The 27,972-nt window shown below is 32.2% G+C and overlaps 2 protein-coding genes across 3 annotated transcripts in view; one reads left to right on the top strand and one right to left on the bottom strand.

Moving 5' to 3' along the window:
• The window catches only part of LOC123703062 (pikachurin-like), a 145,350-nt gene that overhangs the window by 90,451 nt on the left and 26,927 nt on the right, over window positions 1-27,972 (bottom strand). The window contains exon 2 of the mRNA XM_045650938.1: window positions 6,759-6,901. Within this exon, the coding sequence (XP_045506894.1) occupies window positions 6,759-6,876 (118 nt within the window). The 5' untranslated portion in view covers window positions 6,877-6,901. The remainder of the gene's footprint in view (window positions 1-6,758; window positions 6,902-27,972) is intronic.
• On the top strand, window positions 8,782-17,637 carry LOC123703063 (alpha-N-acetylgalactosaminidase-like). Of its 2 annotated transcripts, XM_045650939.1 has the most exons (9): window positions 8,782-9,043; window positions 10,125-10,299; window positions 10,880-11,054; window positions 11,707-11,804; window positions 13,566-13,727; window positions 14,849-15,043; window positions 16,033-16,197; window positions 16,657-16,729; window positions 17,559-17,637. In XM_045650939.1, exons 1-9 carry the CDS (start codon window positions 8,886-8,888, stop codon window positions 17,588-17,590), a joined length of 1,233 nt encoding a protein of 410 aa, XP_045506895.1. In that variant the 5' UTR covers window positions 8,782-8,885; the 3' UTR covers window positions 17,591-17,637. The 2 variants fall into 2 exon arrangements, with proteins under 2 accessions (XP_045506895.1, XP_045506896.1); XM_045650940.1 differs by lacking the exon at window positions 14,849-15,043.

Below are 27,972 nucleotides of genomic sequence, written 5' to 3'. Positions count from 1 at the left end.
ATATCCCAGTATATATATATATTTGTCATCGGTATCCCTATTTACTCTGTGGTTGTCATACTTTGACGTATATCCATTGGTCCCTCGAGGCTTAACTTCCCCTTTCCTACGTTACCTTGAGAACACCATTAATGATTTTTCCAAAGGTCAAAGTTCAATAATACGTAACTGAAAATATTGACTTGTTAATACTTTGAATATAATTTAGAGTCTCTAAATCTTTACTTTAATTCATCTCATACGAATAAAACTTTATTTAAATGTATTTTACCTCCTACCTTACGTGTAGTGGTAAACGTACCTACATAAGTTAGATTCATATAACCGAATATGTATAGATTAAAAATGATTTCACAACTATATACGTTTCACAAAATAATTCTTCTCATCTACCTACTTACTATAACATCTATCTATGTGTCTTGAAGTGGCATTAACTGCTTACAATATTAAGAGGATTCGTCAGAAACACTAAGCTAGCAATGGCTTTAATGTGATCTTAAATTTAAATATCACAGCTGTTCTTGCATAATTTATGCGCGATTTTGAAGTACCTATGTTCGCAATTTTCAGTAGCTGCTGAATTAATTATATACTTTATCACTAAGTTATTCACACAAGCTTGCAGGCGACAGATAGCGATAGTTTTTGGTCGTTTAAACGTGACTGTTCATTTGATGTTAGTATATTGGAAGTGTATTTTATTAAAATAACTAACTTTCCGCCCGCTTTGCCTAAAACCTTATAAATTATATGCTTAAACCTTCCTCTTGAATTACTCTATCTATAAAAAATCCGCATAAGATCCGTTGCGTAGTTTTAAAGACCAAGAATATATAGTGACAGAGAGCGACTGTTTTATACTATGCAGCTATGTAGTGATTAAGTCATTGGTCGATTCAATTTTATTATATTGTTAAATCTCAAATAAGTGATGGCCAAGTCTACCTACATACACACGTGTTCGCTATTACAAATATGTATTTTATTAGACGTGGGCAGAACAACCGTATGCAGCTGCTGTGTTATTAGTTAACCACATTATCATTTGATGATTTTTTCAGTAAGAAATAATGTGTCTATTCCTACAAATCTATACTATAATATATACGTAAGAAAGTTTCATGTATATAATAATTGTAGTGATATGTAGTAAGTTTAGGAAAGGATCAAAGAAGAGAAATTTTATGTACCTACCTAAGTATTTTTATTAGAATATTTTGTAATAAAAATTCAATACATTCAAGATTATTAAAACCACATATTGATTTATTATTATAGAGGAATTAACTTAAATAATAAATATTATCTAGCCTTGAACTTTATTTCTTCTTGAACACGTGTAACGTCGTCAATAACTTTTCCATTTATAACATTGTATCGATTATCTATAAGTATTATTTTTCATTGTATACAGGGTGGAAATTTCCTTTTGAAATTAAAGAAATTTTCCTTTCGCCAGGGCTCATGGAAAAATTCCACCCTGTTTAAGAAACTATATACCTATGTAACAGGTAAATTAAATGAACAATATATTATAGTTTTATATCTAAGTATGGATGATGGATTCCTGAACAAACGAAATAAAACAGAGCAAACATAAAGATATTTAGTAACGAAGTGCTGGAACAATCTTCCGCCGCCGATACGTGAGTCAGTGTCAAAAAATGCTTTCAGATATAAATATAAAGCACACTTGATAAACGAATTCGTCAAACAAGCCTAGTTGCGTTGTATATAGGGCTAATATACATTTATTTATTTATTTATTATGTTATTTTATATGTATTTTATTTTTATTTATTATTATTATAATTTTTTTGTTTTTATATGTTCATAATATGTATAATTCTGTAGAGGATTTTGTTTCTATTTAGTATCTATTTATTATTTTTCCTGTATAGGTATTATTAGTAATAGTCACGGTTAGGGGACACTTTGGGCTTCTGCCCTGTTGTCTTGTGGGGGGCACTGAAAACCAGCGTTATGCCGACCATGTCGGCATGACATATGCTGAGGGCCTCACCATTTAGGTCGCCACACAAATTTATTATTATTTTCTCTGTTTTGCGTTCTGTTCTTTCTTCTTTTTTTTAATTTTGTTACTTATGTTTTATGTGTCAATGTGGTGTACCTAATAAATGATTTCATTTCATTGATTTCATTTTCATTTCATATTTATCCACACTCTATCCATATTCTCTGAATCGTAAAATTGTTATTATCTAGAAATCGATACATAAAGACATTGGGGCAAATCATATCAAGCACATTTTTACGGTCGTAAAGAGCATTCTTATCTTCTTGAAGAATGCCGTAAATACTAAAGTTCTCTATACCACAGAATTACGAAGGAAAATCTTAGTTACCTATTCCCTAAATAATTATAAAGATTTCGTGTTGTTCTTTCAAAGTTTCCAATCAATTTATACTTTGACCAGAATAAATAGCATTCAATCAATCAAAGTCGTAAAATCTATAAAGTATCACGTCTTTATCCAGTCAATTTAAGATAATAGATGTACGAACTTGGAAGCGGTGAAGTTTGGAAGTTTGCAACACCGCAATAAAAGTGCTCTGAAAGGTCAAAAGCATTTACGTACATTAAATGATTAAGAGCCTTCGTAGATAGTATTAGTTTATGTCCAAACTCAACCTAAAACATCATGTAGATACATGATGACTTAGAAATTCGTTTTTATTACACACACACATAATGCACGTAAAAGTCAGTCGTTATTCAAACACACTTAATACACGTAAAAGTCTGTCGTTAATTCAAACACACGCGTTACTCTTCCGTACCAACTGTACAGTGTACAAACACATAGATAAGAAATACAATTGACAAACACCCTATACTTTAATAAATAAAGACAGATGTGATTTGAACCACATCACAAGCCATATGATAGTGATAGTAAAGCTCGTTTTAAAATCCCAAAGAAGCACTTGAATCATTGATATGTTTCAGTCTTTGAGAACCTTTTTGGTATCAAAAACATCGCTTAAGTTCAGAAACACAACTTCGAAGCAGTTCCAGGCAGGAATAACTTTGTTGCATTAATATTTCGTCCACGCAAACTGGAGACGTAGTTTCCAAATAAATGAATGGTAATTTTCGTTATCTAAATAAATAAAATAACATCAGAAACTAAGCGAAAGAAACATGAAACATTCAAAACACGTCCTAAACGAGATTATTTTGTATTATGCGACACGATCGCGATATCGTTATGCAATTTCAGTTTAATAATTAATCATTATAAAAACCTGTTATTAATAAGATATTATATTTATTAATATAAATTTGGTACCTAATGTATTTTCGTAATAAATGAAATATGATATAGATCGTTTGCTTTATTTGTTGTATGAATAAAAATAGATCCCCTATATGGAATATCACAGCACGTGTAACTAACATAATAATAATTAATAACCCAATTTTCTCTATTATTTCTTAATACAATATATTATTTTATGTTGTTTAATGATATATAAACCTCGGATTATTTACTGTACAACATAAATAGAGGAATTGTTAGGGAACGTTATTTTTAGTCCAAACATTTCTTAGCTTCAAAAGATATAATATACCTTCATTGATATTGAGGACGGGTTGATACCGAGAATTGATTCAACATCAAAAAGGAAGCATACAAGTAATTTAACATCCAATAATGTTGTTACGTCAGTTCATCAGACATCAGTTGAAAAAAGCTTTTGGTGAAGATAACCTTTTATGTACTCGTAAAAGTACGTCTTATTAACTTTTTGATTAAAGATCGTAATCATTTTTTAAATAAGTTAAAGGAGCAGATATACAAATACCTAATAAAGTAATAATTTTAGTCGTGATAGACACCCATTTACACTATTTGTTAGATATGTCTACATTACAGGTAAAAATCCTCATTACGTACATACTTACATAGTTACCATTAATATTTTAAATGCGAGAGTTTATGTATTTTCTGTTTTCTTACTTCAATCATAAAATCTCTAAATAGCTATCTGTTATAAAGATTATCGGCAGACGAAATTGCATAAAGAAATTTTCGTGTTTATAGGTACATCATTGAAGCAAAGGGCGGAAATCTAGGTTATAATAATAACAATTCCCATAAGGTTTCTTATTATATGTTTAATAGGCAGCATTAAATATATTAAAATAAACTTTTTAACTACAAATGTATGTAACGATATCGTATGACGTATCGAATGGTGTAAAAGCACCGATTATCGTCCGAGGGCCGTTGGGAGAGCGTTGATTAAAAATGTTCTGTTTGTAAACTTTTTGTATAATCTTTTACCGTCATTGAGACTAATTAAGCCGGGATTTGACAACCCAACGCTGGTGTAAGGGCGCTAACAAAATGTTTCAGTTTATTATGTCTGTAACTCGATTTGTGGTATTTGCTTTTCCAACTTCATTTGTTTCTATTGGAAGTTACAATATTCTGCAGAAATATACGTGAAAAAATTGTTTAAAAGCTTTCTAAATGACAAAGTTGCCGGATAGTGTGAAGGGAATACAGGTCTAACAAGCATAAAAAACGAGTGACTACCTAGGTATATTACGTACGTCTGAAATGACAAATTGAAAAGGCTTAAAGTAGTCAAAGAACACATTACCCTTTTTTATGCCGGAGCTTGTTCGACATCCACTCGTAAATTATGAATAATGGAAGGAAGTAACAGTTAAAAATACGATCGTTTTATTCTCTATTTCTAGCAAATCGTTCGAACTTGAATGTTTGTACCCGCCTTAATTCTGTTCTAAAATCTATGTATAGTACAGACCTAGTATAGTTATAAAGTATCTGTGGTGCAGACTATAAAAAACGAACGTCGAATGTTTTCAAAATTCGAAAACATTTATTCCTCACAGATTTTCCGTAATAAGCTTTGTATTAAGGTTATTGCTGTTTCCACGGCAAATAGTATTATACGCTTCATTATAGGAGTACAATAATTAGTGACGGCGAGGCATAACTCAATTACCTTCGTTATACAGCTGGGAGTTTGTAGTTACGTGTATCTCTCCTGCTGCTTTTGTTACTTATGTACATTGAACTTAATATTGCAATTAAGGAATTTTAACAATAATATTATCTAGTATATATTTTAGAACCGTTCAGACCCCAATTTTAAATTAAACATTCTACTAAAACTAATTGTTGCATTAAAAAGATGAATAAATTAAACAACAAAGATGCACAGAAATATTTTTGTTGATTGCTCAATTTATTTCTAAGCCATTTATGGGCTTTGAATGAAAATAAGAACAGACAAAAAGTTAATGCATAAAGTATTTTCTTTTCATTTTATCTAAGATAAAACGGTTCGCCGCGGGCGGTTGAAAGTGATAAATATTTTATTTATACTGAATTTATACCCACAGTACATATTAGTTTGCAGACAGATTATATTATCTAAGTTTGTTCACTTTATAACCAATATAATATTTTTTTATTCAAAGAACATTTGAGTTAACTCAATTTTATTAACAAGCGTTTTCGTTCAATTAAAACAGAAACCAAACCGAAGCTAAAGAATGCTTTCACAACAAAGAGCTTTCTCGAACATATAATACAAAAAATAAACAAAAATAGGACGCACAAAGAATAGCAAGCGTGGCCATCAACGAATCCTATTAAGATGGTACATAAACCTCATTTTTATTCAATACAAATAACGGTTATTTACTTATGTCAAAGAGCTTTCTCGAACATATAATACAAAAAATAAACAAAAATAGGACGCACAAAGAATAGCAAGCGTGGCCATCAACGAATCCTATTAAGATGGTACATAAACCTCATTTTTATTCAATACAAATAACGGTTATTTACTTATGTCTGGGGTGAACCATATTTATGATCAAAACGATATCGAGTTATAATGATACAATATTCTGTAAGAAAGGATCTAATTAAAATGAAGGCGTCCCCTTGTGGGTAACAGGCAGGTGCATTTTGCGTCTGTTTCACTGATCGATTTTCTTACGGGCATACGGGGTGATCAAGTATTTTAATTCTATTTTCCTTAGTATTTTGATAAAAGCATTGTTAAAAAGAAAAAAATAATAACATATTGAGTTCGAAATGCATAGGTAACAAAAAACAAATAAGATTCAGTACTTGACTATATATAAATTATATTTCCGCGGCCGCAAGGAAAATTCTTAAAAAAAATAACGTTTTCCAACTTACGTACCTAACTACCTACCAGGTTTTTTTATTAATTATGAGGGTTGAACCGCTAGCAAAATCACTGCAGTTAATTAGTAACTGATTCACTCCAGTACTAATTTATAACCAATTACAACAGATTTAGGGATCCGACCCAGCTTTTCACGGGAACCTTAATGTAATTATCTACTAGAGTGAGAATATCAAATGTTTTCATCGGGGTAACTATATTTTTTGTAAATAAAACGACATGTCGCTGTTAAAATGGTATTCGTAAATTGCCTTTTTTGTGATAATTATCGAAGAAACTAAACGATACATTATCAAATAACAATCAAATTTTAAGTTTTAATTGAACTGCTTTCAAATAATTTAGTTTTATCACCTACGACGAGAAATACAAAACTCACTTTGCATTTGCCGCCATATTCTTATGTACAGACTATAGACTATAGTACAGACTTAAGTTTTCTCACGCAATAATAATTACCTACCTTTTTCTTTATCGCATCGTGTACAGTGTTTTTCGCTATAACAAGTTCAAAAATTAAAATATCTTACCTTGAAAAGCCGCCTCAAACAGCACGGGGTCTTGCGTCGGCGCGCGCGAGTTTGCCACCGCGAGCAGCGCGGCGAACAGAGCGGCGAGCGACACCCGCGCCATTTCACACCATGACATTTCCACCCATGCTCCGGTCGGCTCACTGGAAAAGGTTTTTTTTTTTAATTTTCAGTAGGTACAAGGCTCACATGTTTTTTTTCTTATTGTATAGAGGTACAGATTATTAATAGTAGCTACGTATAGAATATGCTCTAGTGGTATTTTATAAACAGGAAAAAAACTATGATTTTATCCCCTTGTCTGTTATAAAATCTTTAGAAGAACGATGTCAAAAAAATCGCATCTGTGGACCCCGCTCCTGGAGCTTGATTATACCGTGACGTACCTTCTGTCGTATTTTTTACAATTGTATATCGTAAACTATATCTTTCCTACTCAAACTAACACAAAATATCAACAGAAGAACAAGGATGGCATACATCCACATGTTTACATAACAAAAACGTAGCTACGAGCGTCTCTAGCGCTTTAAAAAGTTACCGTCCAACGTCTCGATTTCGCGCGCAGCGCCGACAGCGTCATTGGGTTTAGTCATCGATTTTAGGAATGTTTTACAAAGGTTTCATATGTCTTTTATTGTTTTAACGATTCGTAAATGAACACTATGCTTTATCATGACATCTGTCATCAAATAAATGTAACAGAATTCATCCTGTCAGGTATCCAAAGTTCAAGAGGTACTTTTTTCAAGTGCTTTTTTTGTTGTTTCATTTCTCGTAACATAAAAACTTCTTACAGCCAAAACTCTTTTGTAGTCAAGTATAAGAACCGAACTTTAATATAAGTTAATAACCTAAACCACTTGGATTGAAGAATAATTAACGGTCCCTATTTTTTGCCCGGCGCTCGGCCGCTCGGAATGGCAAATGTTTTTGTAAGCCTTGTATTTTAAAAAAAATGTATAGGAATGAATGGTTTTTATTATTTAATGAGTTTGTATATGTATTATTGTAAATACAATAAAACCTTTTTGTATGAATAATTATTTATTTATTTATTTTTAACGAGTTTTGTACAATGAACTAAAAAAAATTGCTCACCCTGATTTCAAGCTAGAATTACTTATTTATTGCAAAGTAATTTATGACTAAGATATCTTTTATATATTAGCTTGTTTCATAACGATTCGAACGATATTAGTTATACAAAGTAGCTCCCTACAAAATTTTAGAGATATCGTCATTGTTTATAACTCGCACGGTTTCGCGCTGACCACGCAGAATGGCCTTCACAGATGCGCGAAACCGTGCAAAATGGCCGCCACAGCTGAAGGGGTCGTAATTCAATTTTCAAGAAGCACAACCTTAATCAAAAGTTTGTACAACATACGCCAGCCATTGTATACACTCATTTCATGGGAGCACCCATAACTTGTAAGTTTTCCAACTGTGCACAACCAAAGCTATAACACGCAGGCCGGATTCATTCGAGTTCTGACCCTTTCGCTTTACTAAAATCGCCTGAATACAATTCACTTACTTTTTATCTTTTCGTTGTGCAAAAGGGACGTGAGTGTGACGCTTTGTTCTTAAATGCTACATCGTTTCAACAGTTTGCGAAAAATAAATCAACAGAACTTATCATTCACATTCACCATGTTTTTCTGTTTATGTACTAGGAAGTTAACTAAATGAAATTATATTTTTAAATGTTAATAATTTTAGAATATTGAGGTTCACTAATTACAAACTGTAATTTATGCGAATATCATCCGTATTTATTGGGACGCATTTATCGATACGACATTATGCAAATGGTGAAAAATTAACAACTAGTTTTGCATGAGTTTTGCTTAAATGTAGCATCAATGCGCTTTTTGATACACGATTAATGAGTATAATGAGTTTTCTTTTTGACATTAACACTCATGACAGGGATTTATTTACGTGAGTTTGACATTATAACAGATCAGATAATCATTTTGTTTAATTTGTAATGTACCTAGCCGGTTTTTTAATTTGAAACATGATGTTAAACTTTAATAATACTATTAAAATGTGAATTATTTTTAAATTAGAAAATAATCTGTATTCCCCTGTGCATTCTAATTTTAAAAAGTTTTAGAGATGTATGAAAAACTTTTGCTCGTTTCGTTTATACTTTTGTTTGGTGAAGTATGCCTTTTGGATAATGGATTGGCGAGGAAACCCCCCATGGGGTGGATGTCTTGGGGTTACTACATGTGTAGTGTTGACTGTGAGAAGAATCCACGAAAATGTCTAAAGCAAGTACCTGCCATTGTTATGCCTTTGTTTCGGGTTTTTCATTAAAAATCGTCTGTTTCGTACGGGATGTCGACTTTTTATGCTAGAATACTTACACAATATCTTTGCTACGATGAGTATAGTATGTGGAGGAGATAGTATAGTAAGAGCAACTTTTGTCTCCGCAACAATTTTGTCTCTCCCACCTATGGGCTAGTATGAAAGTGCGCGCACGTAGCGACGCAACTCCCCATACAGTTGATGGAAGAGACAAAATAGTTGCGGAGACAAAAGTTGCTCTTGCGCGCTGGCTCTAAAAGTTTATTCTTGTTATTCATACACAAATATTCTTATTGAACTAAGATGTACAGTAAAAGAAAAGTGACTATTTGCAGACGTGGCAATCGTTACTGTAAATGAATTAAATTTCAATTTAATAGAAAAATGCTGCTAGGCATCTAGCAAGTACTATAAATTAACATTTTTATAGCCAAAAGACTTACTGCTATATAATTATAAAGAATAGGTAGAAGAATTTCATTTATAGATTTTCCTTATAACATTTAATCATTTTCATATTTTACTGTACATATATCCAAATGAAATTATTTATTTGTTAGAATTGTGGTAATATACAAGATAACATCATGTAACAAAAAATAGTCCACACAATTTGCCAAACAACATTTTTCACAATAAGAAAATAATAAAGCACCAAAACCATTTTCCAATATTTTTTTTCTGCTAAATCCTTTGTAAAATCTAAATACAGTAGAATCCTTTTATTATGACTCCAGTTATATTTACCAGCCGCTTATTATGACATATTACACAGCAAAGTTTGGTTTTCATATAAAATTCTTAATAAAAGTCGGATAAAATGACTTTGTTTATAGTGACATATCGTTTATTGTGACCAATTTTTAATGAATTGTCCGGTTATACCGACCGAAATGAATTCTAAAACTTTCAACACTAATTTCTGTTTGGGAAAATTGTGATATCCGACCACTTTTTTTTTTTGTTTGTGTCTCAATGTGTAGGCATCTCCACACTGTATTTCCCAATTTAAATTAATTTTCTACTTAATTGGTCTTTCAGTGAACAGCTAATACTATCAATAGCTGATACATTCTACAATGAAGGGTATCAAGAAGCTGGCTTTGAATACATTATCATAGATGACTGTTGGTCGGAGAAGACGAGGGACGCTCAGGGCAGATTGGTGCCTGATAGAAAGAGGTTTCCCCGCGGAATGAAGTATATTGCTGATTATGTTAGTATGTACATTTAATTATATTTATGAAAAAAGTTGTAAACTGTGTTGGTATAAAGCTCATAACTCGCGAACTGTTGAACCAATTCCGATAATTCTTTTTTATAATATTCCTTGTAGTACAAGGATGGTTCTTATGGAGATAAACTATATAAATAATAATATATATTCATCCATATCTAAGCTTTACAACAAACAAAAAACACAAAATTTATGTTATATCAATATTTATGTTGTTCGAAAACTAATACATTAACAGAACAATTTCTTGTCTTAAAGTACTTAAGCAATGTTATCTATTGAGCTTTTTTTCTTACAGGTAAAAAAATTACAAAGTATAATTAAATATTGATAATGGCTATTTACTTTTTAATTATTAGATTCAAGGAGGTATAAACAAAAAAAAGTTATAAATTTTAAACAACCTACAATTTAACCCATTGACCATTGAGCGGCCCAATGAGACCACGACACTATAGATTTTCTATTGTGTCTGTGATTCCGGGGGCTGAGGGATTAAATCACAATGTGCTTGAGACATGGATTTTAACCCAATGTCTCAAGACATTTATGTTTCCAGATTCACAGTCGCGGTCTAAAATTCGGCATGTATACCAATGTAGCGGAAGTGACATGCATGCATTATCCAGGGTCGAAAGGTCACTTTGGTGTGGACGCTAAAATGTTTGCCGAATGGAGTGTGGATTATATCAAGGTGGACGGGTGTTTTGTTGGCGAGGAATTCTTGAATACAGGTCTGTGTATTGAAATATTGTGTCTTTGTTGATTTGGTTTTTCTATGTTATTGCTTGCAAAACTAAACTACAACGGCCTACTTGTTCCTTTTCATAGTAAATACATCTCGCAGTTTCACCCGCGTGCCTCCGCTCATTTTTGTCTTAGCGTGATGATATATAGCCTAGCCTATCCTCAATAAATGGGCTATGTAACACCGAAATGATTTTTCAAATCGGACCAGTAGTTCCTAAAAAAACAAACAAACTCTGCAGCTTTATAATATTAGTACAGATTAGTATAGATATAGAAAAGGCAAAAAGGAACCATATTTCTGAGTCTATCTGTCTGTCTGTCACCAGGCTGTATCTCATGAAGCGTTATAGTTAGACAATTTAAATTCTCAGATTTCATAGATGATGAATTTTTTTTGTCACTATAACCACACATAATAAAAAAGGTTAATGTTTGCCGCGGTCATAAATTGGATGGATAATCTTATTTTAGCAGAATGCAGTGTAATTAGCAATAAGTGACCTTAGTTTTTTTTTATTAAATAATGAAGGGTCAACAATTTGAAATGGTTTACAAATCTTTTTCAGGAACAATATAATATATATAAGAATTTATATGATTATTTTATAGATTTTAATAATAAATTTGTTTTTTCAGCATATATTAAATTCGGGGAACATTTAAACGCCACGGGTCGACCAATGGTATACTCATGCAGTTGGCCATATTATATTGAATTCATTCATTATAATACAGTAAGTATGATACTTCTTATCTATACTAATATATAAACATAAAACTGTTTGTTTGTTTGAATGCGTTAATCTCAGGAACTTCTGGTAGGACCACCTAAAACGTAAAGTCCTGATAAGTTTCTTAATTAATGTTAGTTGGTACACTAAATCCTATCCTACTTATATTAGAAACGCAAAAGTTTGTGAGGATGTTTGTGTATGTTTGTTACTTTTTCGCGCAAATACTACTAAACCGATTACAATGAAATTTAGCACACATATAGAGGGTAACTTGGATTGACACATAGAATGGTTTTATTCCGGAATTATGCGGGTTTAACTTTCAAAACGCGGGCGAAGCCGCGGGCGGAAAGCTAGTATATATCATAAATATTATATATGCCAGTAGATATACGAGAATAGCTCAAATTACTGCAATTTACCGCAAATAACAGAAAAAAATGTTTGAGAGCCCTCTCAATCGAATATATCAATAGAATATTAATCTCACATACAATAATATATTTTATCGAACTTCGATTCGTTCTGAACAATGCCAATTTGTGTGAAAAGAAATTCTGCGAAATAATGGAATAACGTAAAAGAGCTCATAGTAAAATAGACTAAAATTATCAAGCAAGAGCTAGACAAGTACAAATAATAATACATTATTTCATATAAAACATTACACATATTATAGTCATATATTTATGACAAGAGGATATAACAACACAATCTAAACTAAAATTGGATCATAAAAAAAAATACGCAAGAACTCAGTGAGTTATAACAAAAAAAATTTTATTAGAGTGCATGATCTTGCCAAATACACTTGATTTGAATAAGTGCGTAGTAAGCTATGGTATAGTATGAAGAAATGAAATATTCTAAGGGCGGCCATACACGGACGGCTTCAAGCAGTTGAGACCGACTGCTTGAAGCCGCGACCGTGTGAACTATGGTCATTCATTCACTGCCGTACACGGACTGCTCGAGCAGTTGCGACCGCTTCAAGCCGTCAACTGCGTTTGTAGCGACAGCTCGAGCAGTCAACGACCGACTGCTTGAGCAGTCCGTATATGTCGCTCAGCCGTTAACTGCTCGAGCAGCCCGTGTATGGCCGCTCTAAGGTTTAATAAAAAACGGGGCCAAATGAACGAGGTCGGGGCTAAGCTTTTCAAGTGTGAAAAATGTGGTTTGCATTTAGCGCTAACTTCCGATACTTTGGCAAATATAGGTCTCTATATTAGTTAGTGATATTTTTAAAAGCGTTTTTTCTTGAACCATTCATTTTTGTAATAAGGCATTTTAAATCAATAGTGATTTCATTTCATTTCTGACTCGAAGGACCTTTGGTCATTTAGATTAAGTTTGCAAAATATGTAGTCACTAATAATTATTGTTTAACTATATCAATAGCTTATTCAAATTACATGCCTTTTAATAAGTGTTAAACCTAAACAAATAAGTGCAAAAATATAAATTATAAACATATTATATGAATTTCTAACTTCAACATTTAATTTAAAATTTACATATTAATTTAATCATCGCATGCACCAATAGATTTTAATTGTTTCTTAGTTTTATTCATAACTAGCTGTGCCGCGCGGTTTCACCCGCGTGGCTCCGCTCCTGTTGGTCGTAGCATAGCGTGATGATATATTGCCTATAACCTTCCTCGATACTCGGACCAGTCGTTCACGAGATTAGCGCATTCAAACAAAGAAACAAACTCCTCTGCTTTATAATATTAGTATAGATTATTTTTTATCATTACAGCCAGACTACAAAACAATTTCACGTCATTGCAATATGTGGCGAAACTATCACGACGTTGTGACGTCATGGAACGCTATAAAACCTATAATAAATCATTATAAATCTAGATATTATGAATTAAGTCCCTTCCATAAACCGGGACAGTGGAATGATATGGATATGGTAAGATTTTAAACTATTAGTATCACTACATAGTATAAAACAAAGTCGCTTTCTCTGTCCCTATGTATGCTTAAATCTTTAAAACTACGCAACGGATTTTGATGCGATTTTTTTAATAGATAGAGTGATTCAAGAGGAAGGTTTTAGTATATAATTTATTATGTTTTAGACAAAGCGGGTGAAGCCGCGGGCGGAAAGCTAGTATTGTAATAATTGAGAAACTATAATATTAATGTGTAATACAAATAAGAATAGGATTGACTAAGCGCCATGTTGTGACGTCATAGCTGTTAATTCAAATAATTAATAATAATCAAAGTTAGCAATAACGTTTGTATGTGTTTAAAGTAACAAAAATCATCAAATTGTATTTTTAAATGGCAACAAAATATGACATATAAAGTTTATGGACGATCCTGCTAGTAAGAGCCAGCGCGCACGAGCAACTTTGTCTCCGCAACTATTTTGTCTCTCCCATCAATTTGTATGGGGAGTTGCGTCGCTACGTGCGCGCACTTTCATACTAGCCCATGGGTGGGAGAAACAAAATAGTTGCGGAGACAAAATAGTTGCGGAGACAAAATAGTTGCGGAGACAAAGTTGCTCGTGCGCGCTGGCTCTAATTGGATTATAGTCTAGATATGTAATGCAAACTAGTTCGTTCATTCGATTTGAAAACAACTATAGAGTTAATTGCTATTCACTCTTTAAATCCATACTAATATTATAAATGCGAAAGTAACTCTGTCTGTCTGTTACTCAATCACGCCTAAACTACTGAAACAATTTTCGTGAAATTTGGTATGGAGATATTTTGATAACCGAGAAAGGACATAGGATAGGTTTTATCCCGGAATTCCTACGGGAACGGGTTTTTCTTTGAAAACGCGGGCGAAGCTGCGGGCGGAAAGCTAGTAAATTATAGTTATTATGATGATTAAAGAAACAATACGACAAATATTTTTGAATTAGTAGGTTTTGAGTTTAAACTTAAATTTGACTTCGTAAGCAACTTCGAAAAAAGTAGAAGGTTCTAATATTCATCTGTATTTTTTGTTTCTTTTTTGTTCACTAACGTTCACTAATATTTTTGTCAATTATGAACTGATAAATTTTTTTAGCTAATATTCGGTACAGGATCGCTCACAGAGAGCCAAAGCCGAGTGCATATAGCTGTTTATTTGATGCTAGCAGCACCTTTACTATTAAGTTGCGATATGACGAGAATAAATAAATATGAGAAGGAATTATTATTAAATATGGATCTCTTAGCGATTGGACAAGATTCTTTGGGAGTTATGGGACAGCCTTTTGAGGTAAGAAATAGAAAAATAAACGTATCCATACTTAATATTATAAATGCGAAACTCTGTCTGTCTGTTACTCAATCACGCCTAAACTACTGAACCTATTTTCATGAAATTTGGTATGGAGATATTTTGATTTTTGATACCCGAAAAAGGACATTGGCTACTTTTTATCCCGGGAAAATGACGGGAATGGGAACTATGCGGGTTTTTCTTTGACTGCGCGGGCGAAGCCGCGGGCGGAAACCTAGTTTTATATATGTTAGACAAATATAAACAACTAGTAAAGTATTATAAGCAACCCGGTTCAAAAATATGCTAAAAAAATGTCCGATACAAAAGTCTGCCTACGCGTCTGTAAGGCAGAGTTTTTTAATGAATGTTTACAATAGACTTTAAACATTACTGCAACGAAATAAGGTTTTAAATTGAATTAATCTTGTCTGTATAAGTTAATATGCATTTTTATACAACATTTTTGACATTTAAATAGACGATGGCGAGTCTAGTTGTTTATAATACATAAATGATTTTATATAATAGCTATTTGCCTCGGTTCTGCCTGTGTTAACACAGAATAAAAAGAAACATATTGAACTAGAGTAAAATTGAAAACTACAATAAATTTTATTTCTTCTATATGCATAATGTAGCTTTCTGCTGGTAATCATACATTGTAGATGGTTCTAATAAATAAATAAAAAATGTGTGAGTGTACTCGTGTACACACGTAAGAAGTGAAACTACTTTATAACCTTATTTTTCAAAAAATAATTTACTCTATGCAACTTTACAGAAATACGTCGAATCACGCGTGGCAGGAATAAGAAAAAGATGGCGTGTAACGGAAAAATGTTACTCTAAATTTTTTTCCAACCCCGATAAAGAAGTTTCACTTCAAAAATAAAACAAAAATTGTAATTTTAATAACTTTTTATTTATTTTTACAATCAAAATATTACATCAGCTAATAATATAATAAAAATTACATATTTCAGCTTGAAAATTCCATAACACTTTGGGTGAAGCCGCATTTACCGAGGAAAGGTGACAAATATCATTCCGTCTCTTTCGCACTCGTGAACTTGAATACTAAAGGATCTTCTGTCTCTTTCACGCCTGGAAACTATGGACTGAATTCAACTGATGGTTATACTGTTATGGTAGTTTTTTTTTTTCATTATATATTAAACTAGCTTTTGCCTGCGGCTTTGTTCGCTTTAGAATTTTCGTATTCACCTGAAGACAGGCAAAAAGTTTCATAAAATTCGGTCTAGCAGTTAAGGAGAAGTGCAATTACAAACAGAATTTCCGCTAAATATACAACAAAAATATAAAATATACATATATTATACAAAAGTAACATTAATTGCCTAAATATTTTTATTCATTACTAGCGGTCCACTCCGGCTTCGCCCGTGGTACATATTTTGCAATAAAGAAGTAGCCTATGTTGTTTCTCAGGGTCTAAAGATTGTATGTGCCAAATTTCATCAAAATCGGTCCAGTAGTTTATGAGCCTATTCATTACAATCAAACAAACAAAGTTTTCCTCTTTATAATATTAGTGTAGAAAAGTACAATTAAATATTATTGATATTAATAACTAAACTTACTTCCAGGATATATTTACAAGGAAATATGTGAGAAACGTCACGTTACAAGATACTATTTCAGTGACCGTACCACCTGAAGGTAAATATCAAGAACTATATATAAAAACTAGCTTACCGCCCGCGGCTTCGCCCGCTTTGTCTAAAACCTAATAAATTATATACTTTAACCTTCCACTTGAATAACTCTATGTATTAATAAAAAACCGCATCAAAATCCGTTGCGTAGTTTTAAAGATTTAAGCATACAAAGGGACATAAGGACAGAGAAAGCGACTTTGTTTTATACTATTTAGTGATGTAGTTAAATGAAACTTCTTTAGGCGTGTTGATAGTAAAATTGCAAGGTCGCGTCATGTCAATACCGTCACGTTATGGAGTAAGGCGACGATTTTGGTATCTTTGAATCTTCTCAAAGAAGTTTCACTTCTGACACGTGTGCTGTGCACACACGCTTTTTTGTTCTATTTATTTCACTCGTTTATTGGTACTATGGAGTGTAGATAAATTCTAACTGAAGGAATTAAATAAATACAAAACGAATGGCACTTTTGAACTAATTCTAAGACGACTTTTTAGTCATTATAATATAAAACTTAAAAATTCGCAATAGAGCTTAAAACGTGTTAAATAACACGATGAATAAAACCCCTTTATAAATCTTTTAAAAAGGCACTATTTTTAAATGCTAAAATTATTTGTTTCTAAGAAACTAATACCCAAAGTTGAGTTATATCACAGACTAATAATAATATACTACGTATACAAGTTATATTATAGTTCTTACTAGAGTTAAAGCTCAATATAAAGATAGTTTTTAATTCAAATAATAGTTTGTCATTTTATGCTTTCGAGTTCAGTCTAGGCTAAAATTGTTTTAATATATTTTAACAATTTTTTTTTTGTTTCAGATGTGATACTCTACACCTTATTCCCTCTATGATCTAAAAATAATAATATTTATTATGTACTTAATAAATTATTTCCAACAAAATGCTTTTTTTTATTTTAAATTAACTCTCATCATCGTATTATTATTATAACCCTCTATAGATGAACTCCATCCAAATATTATACACTAGCTGCACTCCGCGGTTTCACCCGCATTGCTCCGCGCCTGTTGGTCTGGGCGTGATGATAATGATAATATTTCTCGATAAATGGGCTATCTAACACCGAAATATTTTTTCAAATCAGACCAGTAGTTTCTGAGATTAGCGCGTTCAAACAAACAAACAAACTCTTCAGCTTTATAATATTAGTACAGATAATATCACAAATATATAACCTAACCTGCAAACTACAACAATTTACTAACAAGCAACTTTTGAGTAAATCTGAAAATCACTATTCTCAAGTTTCGATTCACAAATTTTAAAAGATTCAAAATAACTTTTTATTGGTCATTTTCATAAGCGTTAAAGTGCATTTGGCTCTCCTTTGTGCCAAAGCTAGTCTTGGCAGTCGCTAAAAACGACTTTAAAACTAAAATTATGAGCCAAAAATGGACGACGTTGATCTTATTGTACTTTTGTTCTTGCAATCTTCCTGTTTGACATAATTTTTATGCTAGTGGTACTATATTTCAAATATGAAGACTGCAAAATACTTTAAATAGTGTTAAACTTGAGTGATCGAAAAAATCGAAAAAATATAATGAGGCACTGTAGTGTTATTTCTCACAACGCCATCTAGTGTCAAAATGAGCTAAATTAGTTTACGAAAAGCAACCAAAACTAATAAAATCATTCATTAGTTTCGGTAAATATGTTTCTAAGATGTATTATATAAATATCTTGCGAATTTAAATATGTTTCTATTGTATAAATATCTTGCGAATAATAATTTTAGATAATAATATATAAATACCTTTTTCCATAACCTGATAACGACTACCTATTTAATTCAGCTTTCTTCAAGTTTTCTAACTCTTATAAAAGGTCTCACTTGATGAAAAATATTGGAAATTTCAGAAAACGTTGCTATTAAAAATTCGCTTGTTTGGCAGTTCGTACGTAGGCGGGAAAATGTCACTAGTACTCTCGATAAAATAATATGAAATGGGAAATAAAGTGTTATTTAAGTATTTCGGGAAATTTTAATAATTATACTAATATTACAAAGCTGAATATATTGTTTGTTTCAACGCGCTAATCTCTAGAACTGCTTGTTCAAATGTTTTTTGTCCTATGTAAGATAGATATTTTGTTAGATAGTCCATTTATCGAAAAAGGCTATAAATTCATCACGCTTATACAATTGGAGCGGAGAAATGCATGTAAAACCGCGGGGCACAGCTAGTATCATTATATAGTAACCAAGTCGTAAATTAATAATATATAAAATTTGTTTTACCAACATACGTGTTAGATTAATTGCTATAATTAACCAAAAGGTATGCAAAATAGGGTAGGACAGTAAATTAGCCCCTACAACCAACAAGATGTCAAATGTCATACGCAGGTTTACCCAAAACTTTCATGTTGATATAACTTTGCTGTGAACTCGGTTAAAGAGATAATTGTCGGTATATAATTCTACACAATAGTGGAGTCTTTCAGTACAGTTTCGTTAGATATAAACTATGTTGTATATTGAATTTAACACTTATTGATATTTTGATAATTTTCACGTGCAAAACATTTGCACAAACAATTTTATTTCAGGCTTATAGCTTCTTTCAGTGTCTGATGTAGCCTTTATTCACTCCTTATTCCAATAGGCTATAACTTAGTAGGTACACACACACAATACTCACTAGAAATTCATTAAAAAAATAACAACTCTCCAAACTGTAGATATGTAGTGGTACTTACTTACTATATTCCATTTTAAATGTCAATACTTTATGAATATTCATCTCAATAATAAGTAGTTAACTAGGTAGTAGGTACCAAGTTCATTAAGACTATACAAGTAAAGTCTCTAATCCGTAATTCCTAGGTTCAGTTATAATAAATTTCAATCGTTCTTCATTAACCATTATTAGATACCAAAGCCCATTATCTCATCAAGTTACCGACTTAAAAGAGTTTCCAACAAAGGGCCCAAACAATTGTACCTTACATTAAGCTCATAAAATATTTAGCCTAAATTTTATTCCTTCTCTAATTCCCAGTCAAAAACTTGGGGATTGTCAACGTTTTACAAGTGTAATTCCGGCCTAGCTAGGATTATGTTCCTCTGTGATGTTTCCTCTCCATATATATGCGTACAGGGACGTATTATAGAATGTTCTGGAAATCTTTATATGTACCTACCTACTTTCATAGCGATTGATGATTGATACCTATTCATTACAAATGAATTGACGGGAAGAATACGATAATATACATAGGTAATAGTTTACTGAACTATGTCTAAATGAAAAACACGCCTAAAATAAATATAAATAAATATTTCAGGACAATTTTCACACACGGCACGATCAGATCCAATACTAAGCTTTCGCTTGTGTTATGGTAACCAGATGGCTGATAAAATTGATAAACATACATACCTATATAATTTTAAATACATACATAGATACTTATTATAGATAATTAACACCCAGACACAGAGCAAACATCTATGTTTATCAGTTCATCACACAAATATTTGCCCCGGGTGGGAATCGAACCCCAGAGGTCGTGGGAAAGCAGGGCCACTACCAACCAAGCCAACCGGTCAGTAAAATATTTGCTGTAACGTTGGATATTGGAGCCGTAATAACGTTATCACAGTATTTTGGCATCCTGCTGCGTCTAACGTGTACATTAATTTATTTATTTCTATCAGAAAATTCTTGATTGAAACTATTAACCAGAAAGTATAATACCAACAGCCTACATAAAAATACATAGCATCTTAAGACTTAAAGCAATTCTCTGTCTTACGCAATCGGGTAACAGCGGTTTAATATTAAAACTCATAAATCGTCAATACGACCCTGTAATAATGTGCCAATTTAGTCGACGCACGTATCGCGAAAGCCTAGTTCGTTTCGTCTCCGTGAACTCATAATATTGTCCTTGTACGCGGAAAATGTTGGTATGTCATACGAATTTATATTAGATCTACATAACTACATAAACAGGTGGTATAATCATTGGCAAAACAAACATTGAACGGAGGATGAGATCGAAGGAAAACACAATATTTGAAATTGAAAACAATTCCGAAAAAATACTTAGCAAAGTATTATACGCCTTATTTATAAATTTATTTTGAGTTATTTATCCGTGTTTTCCAATTACAGAGCATAATAGAGCATAATGCGACTCAGTGGCGCACAATGCCGAATTTATAGTGGAAAAATTAAAATTCTGTCACTGAGTTGGCATCGATTGCACGCATCACGCGCATTACTTTTAAGAGTGCTCGATTGTGAGAAGCGTTGCTGTAGTTGAAACATGCGCTTTAGTGCTGTAATTGGAAAACTACCTACCTATATTACTTTAGTTTTGAATCATAATATCTCTTGACGAAAGAATAGTTCATTTCTAATCAACAATTTCGGTACAGTTCTCTATAACATGAGGTTTACAGACCGATTTTTAGAACTGTTTTTTATTTACATAGCGTTTCCAATCCTGAAGCCATAAATCTCGATTGCTATACACAGGCTACCCAATCAGCAAGGTAGTTTAGTAACATAAGTTACTAATCATAAAATACGTTTTTTCAAATAGGTAGGTGGATAAAAAGGATACGTCTTACTAGCTGCTTCGCTCGCGCGGTATAAATAAATTTTCATGGTACTATTTATTTATTTATTGATTTATTTATTCAGACACACCAACAGTGTACACATAAAAATTACAACAATGAAATATATATACAATACTTAGGGTTTTTAACTTTTTAGTTGAAATTCTTTAGCGGATACATCATAGAGGCTATCTGCAAGCCAAATTTCGGGCCGATCGTCGTAGTAGGCTGTGAGTTGATGAGTCAGTTACCTTTCATTTTATATATTAAGAATTTTATATTATCCGAGGATCTTTATATTTATTCTTTATATCTAATCCAAATTATAATTTATAAGACTCTTAACATACTATCTCTATAATTATGGTCACTATCTATTCCCGAAATTATATCCTGTAACAATTTACTTATGCATATATACTTGTAGTACCTATAACCGCTGTCGACCAAAAGACAGGATAATTAAGATTTATCAACACAAACTATTTGGGCACTCAAATTCTTCATGAATTATTCACCTGTTTGTACTTTCAGATAGTGGAATTGTGGTTACCTACATGTATTTACATAATGGTTGAATAGACTAGATATTATGACAAAACAAATATTTTTAACACTAAATATTTTATTATGTACCTACTCCTAATTAACAGATTACCATTACGTATTTACCATTAAGTATATTTTACAAAATATTGTTAAAAATCACTAAAAAGAAAAAAAAACATGTTTTAAAGTGCATAATTTCACAATGATTGAACTACAACTTACGAACCACAATATATTTAATATTTTATCTAGGAAAAATATAAATTACGACATACTTTTATTCATAAAATACACTGTGAGACACTTTGATTTCTCATGCATATATTATGTCGAACGTACGTTTGCTACAAGTGTAATGTATCACAGAAAATCAAGAAGACGCGAGTGACGTGTAATCCACAAGTTTTATAGAGGACTTTTAATAGGGTTGTACATGATATAATCTACAATATATTATTTCTTTACATAATTTTTCACTACATGGATTGAAAGTTGAAACAGTCGTTTTATGCTTTGATCTGTAAAATTATTTACGCATCGGAATTTTATGCGGTTTTTTAAATAGATAGAGCGGTTCGCGGAATGTTTAGTTAAGGAATGTTTTTAACCGACTTAAAAAAAAAGGAGGAGGTTATCAATTCGGCCGGTATATTTTTTTTTTTTATGTATGTACACCGATTACTCCGAGGTTTCTGAACCGATTTACGTGATTCTTTTTTGTTCGATGCGGGATGGTGTCGAATTGGTCCCATAAAAATTTTATTCGGATAGGCCCAGTAGTTTTTATTTTATGAGCATTTTTGTCTGTAGGTATTTGTAAATTTTGCAAGTGCAAGTTTGAAGTCGGTTGTTTTTAACGCAGTTATCACTTGTAGTATCTAATTTATAAGGTTTTAGACAAAGCGGGCAAATCCGTGGGAAGCTAGTTATTGTATACCTAAAGTTTATACTATAAACCAAATAGCAATCTTAGTGTACAAATCTAATCAAATCTAGTTTTTAATGCATGAGGGGTAGATGTTTGGCAGGTGAAGAATTCTAACAAATACCCGCGGCCCCCTCATTAAAGCGGCCCGACGGAACACAGTGGGGTTTTAGTCGGTAAGAATCCGACATAACCCACGGCTCCTTCCCCGGGGGCCGTGGGTATCTTTGGAAGATTTCCCCACTATAAAAAAAAGGTAAAATCACAAAAATAGTCCTAGAACAAAATCGAGATAATCTATTTGTGTAGCACACCAGCTAACTTGTAAAGATAACTTGTAAAATATTAGCTTTTTTACAGTCTACGAGTATATTTCCCCAATTATAATTTATTTTTTGTAATATTCTCTCGTTAAACTTAATTATTTCACTTTCCTTTTCCTTACTCATACTAAAGTACTGTAGCAAGTAGGTTATTGATATATTTTCTCTGGAACACAAATATTTGTCAGAACTCGTTCCAGGATAATATTTCACTCTGCTGTATATTAGATTACATGCGAAACTATTAGTTTTACATTTTATTTATATAAGCCGTTATTAGAAGAAGATTGCGTAAAAATAATGAAGTCTATACCGCTCATTGATAATTAAGAATAAATTCTTTAAAGTGAAGAATCGAAAACCTTCATATTTAAAACTAGCTTTAGCACTAAAATTTTCAAGAATTATGTTTAATACAGCTAAAACAACGAATAATAATCAAACTCAAACTTTTATTTGTTTAATTAAAATTCTAGAAGCGCTTTTGAAACGTCATAACATATTTTTAACACTTACCACCTTCCTGAAGGGAAAAATATGAAGCTACAAAAAAAGTCGCTCTTTCATTTTATCAATAGTGGCAACCCTATTTCTAACCACCTCTTAAACCAGTACGATTGTACTAGAGACACGAGCTTTTGACGATGGAATTTCACAGTTGAAAACCGCATAAAACTTAGCTTTCCACCGATTGTTACACATTTGACTCCACTTAATGTTTCTTTGAACAAGATCGTAGAAATACTCTAAAATGTTTTAGAAATAATGACGGCCCAATGCCTTTTTTTGCTCTGAATTACAATTGTTGTTATTTTTTAACTAGCGTTAAAGAATTGCTCAGATTATTTTTCATAAAATAATTTAAATATTGGGCTTCATTTTTAAATGTCAAATAAATTTGAATACTTGACATTTATTTTAATAGTGAACAAGGCTTCGCCTGCGTTACATAGGAAATTCTCAAGGGAATGAGATGTTTCATCGCTGCAAAATGTTTTAGAAAAAGAGATTATGGATTTTTTGTGTAGATTTGAATATATGAAATTAGCATAAATAACGAGTTAAATATTCATAAGTTTTCACGAATAAAGAAGTTGTGAATATGAGTTTGAATTAAAAAGTTTTAACGAGATCCTCTGACTCTACAACAGTGTTGAAGAAAAAACTGACCATTAAAAGTACCTATTAAATAAACACCTTAAGTGCATGAATAAGATAATTGTTATTTAGTTTTTAAGTATATTGTTTGCAATAAAATTGTTATTTATAAAGCCAGAAATCAGATAAAAATACTAAAAATACAAACTCAAATATTCGTTTCCCTCTTAATTATATCAACATTACTCTCACTCCATACAAATTATATTTGACGATAATTGCATCAAATCCCTTTCAAGTAACCCTTACCCTTAAAGAAATCACTCCGTCTTTGTCATATTCTATTAAACGGAATGAATAAGCGACATTTGAATATACAAGCACCATTAGAGGGACAATATATCATATAACTGGGTATGAGAGGCTTCAAGCCGAGATCAAAAATAAAACATGGTTTTGGCGTTTTTGCAAACACGGAAGGTTCGTATCAAATATTTATTTTAATGGGCGTTTTTCCATTACCCGACCCGGCTCCGGCACGGCAACGGCATGGTCGGGGACCGGTACCGGCACCGGGCGATTCGTTTTTCCATTGCGCCGGTGGCGATGCCGGTTTACGCCCGGTGAGTGGTAGAGTACAGCCCCCCGAACCAAGTGGATTTCTGTTAGCGTAGCGTTCAATAGAATAGACTACGAATGTATGAGATTGACGTAGGCTGTAGATAAACGTATCTATTCGTAGTCTATTCTATTGAACGCTACGCTAACAGAAATCCACTTGGCTAGGGGGGCTGATATGACAATTCATATAAATATGCAATACATATGCAATTTTGCCGGGCCGGCACAAGTGGGAAACTTGCTACCCCGGTGACGGCGCCGGCGCCGGCAGGACTCAATGCCGTGCCGGCGCCGGCGCCGGTAAGTGAAAAAGCGAGCCATACATTTTCATACATTTTTGCTTCCCCGGCAACGGCACGGCGCCTGTGTTGTTTTGATATGACATTTATATTTCAAAATTAAAGGACAGATAAATAAGTACGGTGACTCAGATTAATTTTAAGTACAATTTGGTTGAGTGAATTTCTCGCAGTGAAAATTTATTTGTAAATCGGTCTCACTCAAGAAGAATCGAATTTTTACATGCTTTCCGCGGCTTCGCCTGCTTTGTCTAAAACCTAATAAATTACATACTAAAACCTTCCTCTTCAATCAATCTATCTATTAAAATTCGCTGCGTAGTTTTTAAGACTTAAGCAAATAAGGACAGAGAAACTACAGAGAAAGCGACTTTGTTTTATGTAGTGATAAGCTTGTACGTTCCTTAATAAACGTATACATAATATGACAATATCACAACTAATACTAGAGTATGTCACAGATATCTAGTCCAATCGATATAATTAGTGTAATACATAGGTATTAATCTAATTCAACATTGTTTTGTGGTTTGTGGAATCCATACAACTGGAGTGAACGGCCTATAATACAATATGTTGCTTTAATTAGGCCTCTATCATGTATAATTGAATCTAGGGCAAAGGGACACGGCTTAGCATTAGTGATTGTAGTATCTACTAAGTGAAATAGGTATTTATTATGTAGGTATTATTTGAATGTTGTGGTGATATTTGATTTGTTAAATATATTAATGTTTCTTTGTAGTGTAGGTAGAGTTTTTATCTACAACTAGCGGTCCGCCCAGGCTTCGCCCGTGGTACATATTTACGTTTTCTCTGCATAAAAACCAACGTCGTACTTCAAGGAATATTATTAAAAAAGAATTAACCAAATCAATTTAGCCGTTCTCGAATTTTGCGCTTATCAACACATTTAGCGATTTTAATTTAATTATTAATTAAGCTTAGGTGAAACTATGCTACAATAAACAATATAAGCTTCAATATATAATATTTTGGTATTAATAACTCGCTGAACCTTCCTGTTTGGAAATTTTCTGATCAATAAATCTCAATTTTCTTTTAACCTTGTACTTACAATAACAAAAGAATTAGTATAATCCAATTTGGTAAAGTCGTTGGAGGCTATCGTCATAACAGTGATTCATTTTTATTTATACTAACAAATATGGTTGCGGTTAAATTATATAAATTTGCATGCAAATGCTTGATTGGATATTTGTTATTCTCTTTCAAATTGTGTGGAGCCAAACGAGCCGATATTATCCATGGTGAATAATAAAATAACATTTAGAAATTAAAGACTTTTTAACGGATTTTAAACGCGATTTAATTATTGTATTATTTTCCCGACGTTTCGAACACTTTACAGCGAGCTTGGTCACGGGGAGTTAAAATCCGTTAAAACTTCTTTAATTTCTAAATGTATAATACTCGCGTAAAATCAAACACTAGAAAATAAAAAATATAACATATTCATGCAATAAATTTTTTCTTCGCTATTTATCATGCTTATTTTCAACTAGTAAAAATGGATTGATGTTATTCAATTCAAGATCGATAGTTTGAAATATAAGAATGAATTTTTGTTTAAAATAATCCATTGTTACACTATTTGCTCATGTAATAGAATACATTTTAACAAAAGTTATAAAAGTTTCTTGGTCAAATTTAAAGACTAAATAAAACCAAAATATTTTTTTCGTTATTTGTTACTTAATAAAAACAAAATCTATTTATATTACCTATACATTCAGCTTCAAATAAAAATGCAAATATATTCCTACACAATAATACATTGTATTTTATTACATTTGTAGCATTACGTAGATGTCTAATAGAGCGAAATGGCTGCGGCGTAGCGAATGATGCTACGGCGTAGCTCTCGTCTACGATATACTATATCAGCTTGAATTTCAGTGGAAAATGCAACATCAAAGGCTTAATGTTTACTGGATATGATATATTAGATATTATTGCATGTATCATTTGATTGTGAGGTTTCAGCATTTGTGTAAACGAGGATATTCGAAAATGAAATATTATGTTTAATCATTTTAGCTGTTAATTATTATGAAATGCTCATATGGTGACTGTTGTAGCTATTTTATTGTAAAATAAACAAATGATTATGATTTTTCACTGATGACTTAATATATTTTATTCAATATTGTTATTATTTATAGTCGTTTAACATACTTCTAAATACAAAATCAGACCCGTTTCACAGTCTAGCGTGGTCATCCCAATCTATGACCACAGATAATATAATACTATACTAGTACTATAACTGGAACATCTGAACGTCTTACTAAAACACAAACGAAAACTGTCAAATTACATAATACTGCAAACCAAATACAGGATCAGTAGGAACTAGTATTCCGACTAGTTATACGTTGTTTGATCGCAGAAATGTTCGCAAGACATCGTCATGTGTTGGCGATCGATCTTCTATATTCTAACAGGATAAAATTCCAAGTTTTATTGATACAACGTCGGTTCGCCGTGGGAATTAGTTTTAGCGATCGTTAGTGTTAGGCGATTTTAGATCTTATGGCGTGTGAGGTGGGATTTTTTGTCGTATGTAGTTTTTTTCTGATGTGGACTTAAAAAATATTATTCACTTATTTTAAACAACATATTTTTACTATATCGTTTAGTTCTGGCTGTCTATGCCTCACAGGTAAAAGCAAGGTAAGAGGCAATAAAAAAGAGTAATAAAGAGCCAGAGACAATTTCAGATCCATGTTAAATTTAACAATGTATTTGTACTGTTTATTGATTTATATTACGAGCTCGATAAACTTTATCAAAGTCA

Source organism: Colias croceus, chromosome 25, assembly GCF_905220415.1.
Source record: "Colias croceus chromosome 25, ilColCroc2.1".
In the NCBI taxonomy this organism is placed as follows: Eukaryota; Metazoa; Arthropoda; class Insecta; order Lepidoptera; family Pieridae; genus Colias; species Colias croceus.
This window is presented reverse-complemented; position numbering and strand designations above follow the sequence as displayed.

What these genes read in the sequence shown, in the direction of transcription:
- LOC123703063 (XM_045650939.1), top strand. Translation starts at nt 8,886, where the DNA reads ATGTATGAAAAACTTTTGCTCGTTTCGTTTATACTTTTGTTTGGTGAA. An exon ending in AGTGGAATGATATGGATATG is followed by an intron (nt 13,728 to 14,848) that starts GTAAGATTTTAA and finishes AAATTTTTTTAG; the next exon opens with CTAATATTCGGTACAGGATC. An exon ending in AGTGACCGTACCACCTGAAG is followed by an intron (nt 16,730 to 17,558) that starts GTAAATATCAAG and finishes TTTTTGTTTCAG; the next exon opens with ATGTGATACTCTACACCTTA.